Genomic DNA, 2,500 nt, shown 5'->3' on the forward strand with positions numbered 1-2,500 from the left:
CCACTCCTACCACAACTACCAATGCTACATCTACCATTACTACCACCACCACAACCACCACTTCACCCACCACCATTACCACTGTAAACACTTCTGATCCCTCTGCCTAGATGCTAATCAGCACCTATTACACAAAGACTGTGAGTTCGGTACAGTAAACAAGATAATATTGGTGAAGTAATTGGAGGAGTATACGGGGGTGTGGGGGTACGGAGGGGGGTGGGGGGGCTGGCACCACCGAGACGGTAGCGAGAGTGTGTGAATGGAAGAGACGGGGGCGGCCGGCGACGACAGAGGTGATGGTGAAATGGATGGAGATACGAGAATGAAATATAAGAGTGTACGTGTTAGAGGGTGTGAAGTTAATGCTTTTTACGTACAAAGGAGTGTATTTTCTTTGTATTCTGGTTAACAAAAGATGATTCCATTCAGTGGGATGTTAATCTTTAAGTAGCAAAGGTATTAAAATCGAAACGGAATTCTGGGGGCAGCAATATTTCCAAGACAAAAGATGAATAAAGTAATACATATATATATATATATATATATATATATATATATATATATATATATATATATATATATATATATATATATATATGAATAGAGAGATAAGTAAATAAATAAATTAATTAGTTAATTAATAGATAAATAAATAAAAGTCTTTTTCTCTCATTATGTAATTTCTGCTGGACATTGTGATATGATTTCCTCCTGAAAGAAGAGTCCAGTCGACGCCACACAGCCATTTTTTTTTTCCCGAAAATCTGGGACCCGGAGGCGCCGGGCATCGATGACCGATCCTCAAGGGTGGTTCGTCTTGGTAACAAAGTAATTTTGTCTGAGATCGGATGGAAGGACGGAATTGTTAGTTGATGGAAACAAACAAGATGGGAGTCCTTCTGGAGTGAGAACGATTTAAACGGAAAGACTAATTATCTGAGGTATCACGCAAGCTGAGGAATCTGAGGTATCATGATATGATGCATGAGGGGGAGTTGGTGGGGGATGGAGGGTGAGGCAGTATGTATGAGAAAAAAATTTACGCAGCCCGAAGGGATTTCTCCCCGTCTTTTCCTTTTCTGCATGAGGGGACGGAGTGTGTGTGTGTGTGTGTGTGTGTGTGTGTGTGTGTGTGTGTGTGCGCGCGCGCGTAACAAAGGAAGTTCTCGTCTTGGAGAGACTGACAGATTAACTTGCATTAAGACTGAATGGTCATTCTGATGCCAAGAATTATATTATTAATTGTGGAGATATGGAACAATAGTAGAACTTAGTAACAACTTAAGAAGGATAATCAACTTAAGTTCGTCTCTCCAAATCTTACGTAAATCTAAATTGTAAATTACATTCAGGACGGATATTCTGCACACAATGACTACGCTTTCCTCACCTAATTCGACTGATTCTTTTGTTGCAGGCGGCCACATGGTCAACACCAACTGTTCCTCTTCGCACAACCGACGAGCCCTCTGCTGCAAGATGGCGAGAGAATTTGATGCATTTCTCGAGAGCGGCAAACGGTAAGTACATGAGCTAAAGCAGCTTTTATTAACCTGGGGTACTAATACCTCTTTTCTTTACTTTACTTTTAGTAAAGGCAGCCCGAAGGGATTTCTCCCCGTCTTCTCCTTTTCTGCATGAGGGGACGGAGAGGGGGGGGGGGGTCGCCGAATTTATGAAGCGGCCTTGCTGTGGATGTGCTGTGCTCCTGACCCAGGGCAGTGGACAGGATGCAGGGATGACCCGTCATCCAGGAGGTGCCAAGATAAGAGGGAGGGAGGAGGGTGGAGAGGAGTGGAATATATGGGAAATGAAATGGGTGGGAGTGATTTCTTTGCCTTTTTCTTTTTGGCTATCCCCCATGTAAGGGGGAAAAAGCCTTTGGTATATGTATGTACTAATATTCCAAGGAATGTTGAATTAATTTGCACTTTCCTGATGTTGAACAGGGTAATTCATCATAGGTATATGGGGCACCGTCATAATGACGACGTGGACCATTTAGAGTCCTATAGACATGTAGGGTTCCACCGAATATATTAGATAAGGTAGCACCAGAGTTATATCTCTATAGGAACTGGGTGGCAAGGTGAGATTACTGCCACAACCTCTCAAATCAACCCTTTGGTGCTCAGCCAATACAGAAACGGTTATTCCTGTTGGACCATCGTGTCCTTAAGATCCAACCGCAGTTTTTTTTTTTTTTTTTTTTTTTTTTGTGCCTAAGGGCAGTGTGATCCCGAATCAGATCTAAGTCTTGAACGTCGAATAACCTGAACCAAATGAGGATGTAAACTTACTACGTAAGAACCCTGTCAGTAAACCATAAACTGGAAAGTTTGGGGAAGCATTGGAAAACATCAGCTGAAATATCGTGGGACTGAGTGAAGTCTTCAGTAACGAAGAAAAGCTCATGCAGTTGCAAAAGCCAGCACCTACTCTATTATACAAATAAGGGTATGGAATGATCCAGTAGGGAGGCATAATTGATGAATTG

The 2,500-nt window shown here is 42.3% G+C and overlaps 1 protein-coding gene across 1 annotated transcript in view; it reads left to right on the forward strand.

The window, feature by feature from the left end:
• Positions 1-2,500, forward strand: part of LOC143020400 (fringe glycosyltransferase-like) — a 120,747-nt gene that overhangs the window by 78,854 nt on the left and 39,393 nt on the right. Inside the window, exon 3 of the mRNA XM_076176823.1 lies at positions 1,421-1,523. Within this exon, the coding sequence (XP_076032938.1) occupies positions 1,421-1,523 (103 nt within the window). The remainder of the gene's footprint in view (positions 1-1,420; positions 1,524-2,500) is intronic.

The sequence above is a fragment of the Oratosquilla oratoria genome, chromosome 39 (assembly GCF_046742065.1).
Source record: "Oratosquilla oratoria isolate Oo_2021 chromosome 39, ASM4674206v1, whole genome shotgun sequence".
Classification (NCBI taxonomy): domain Eukaryota; kingdom Metazoa; phylum Arthropoda; class Malacostraca; order Stomatopoda; family Squillidae; genus Oratosquilla; species Oratosquilla oratoria.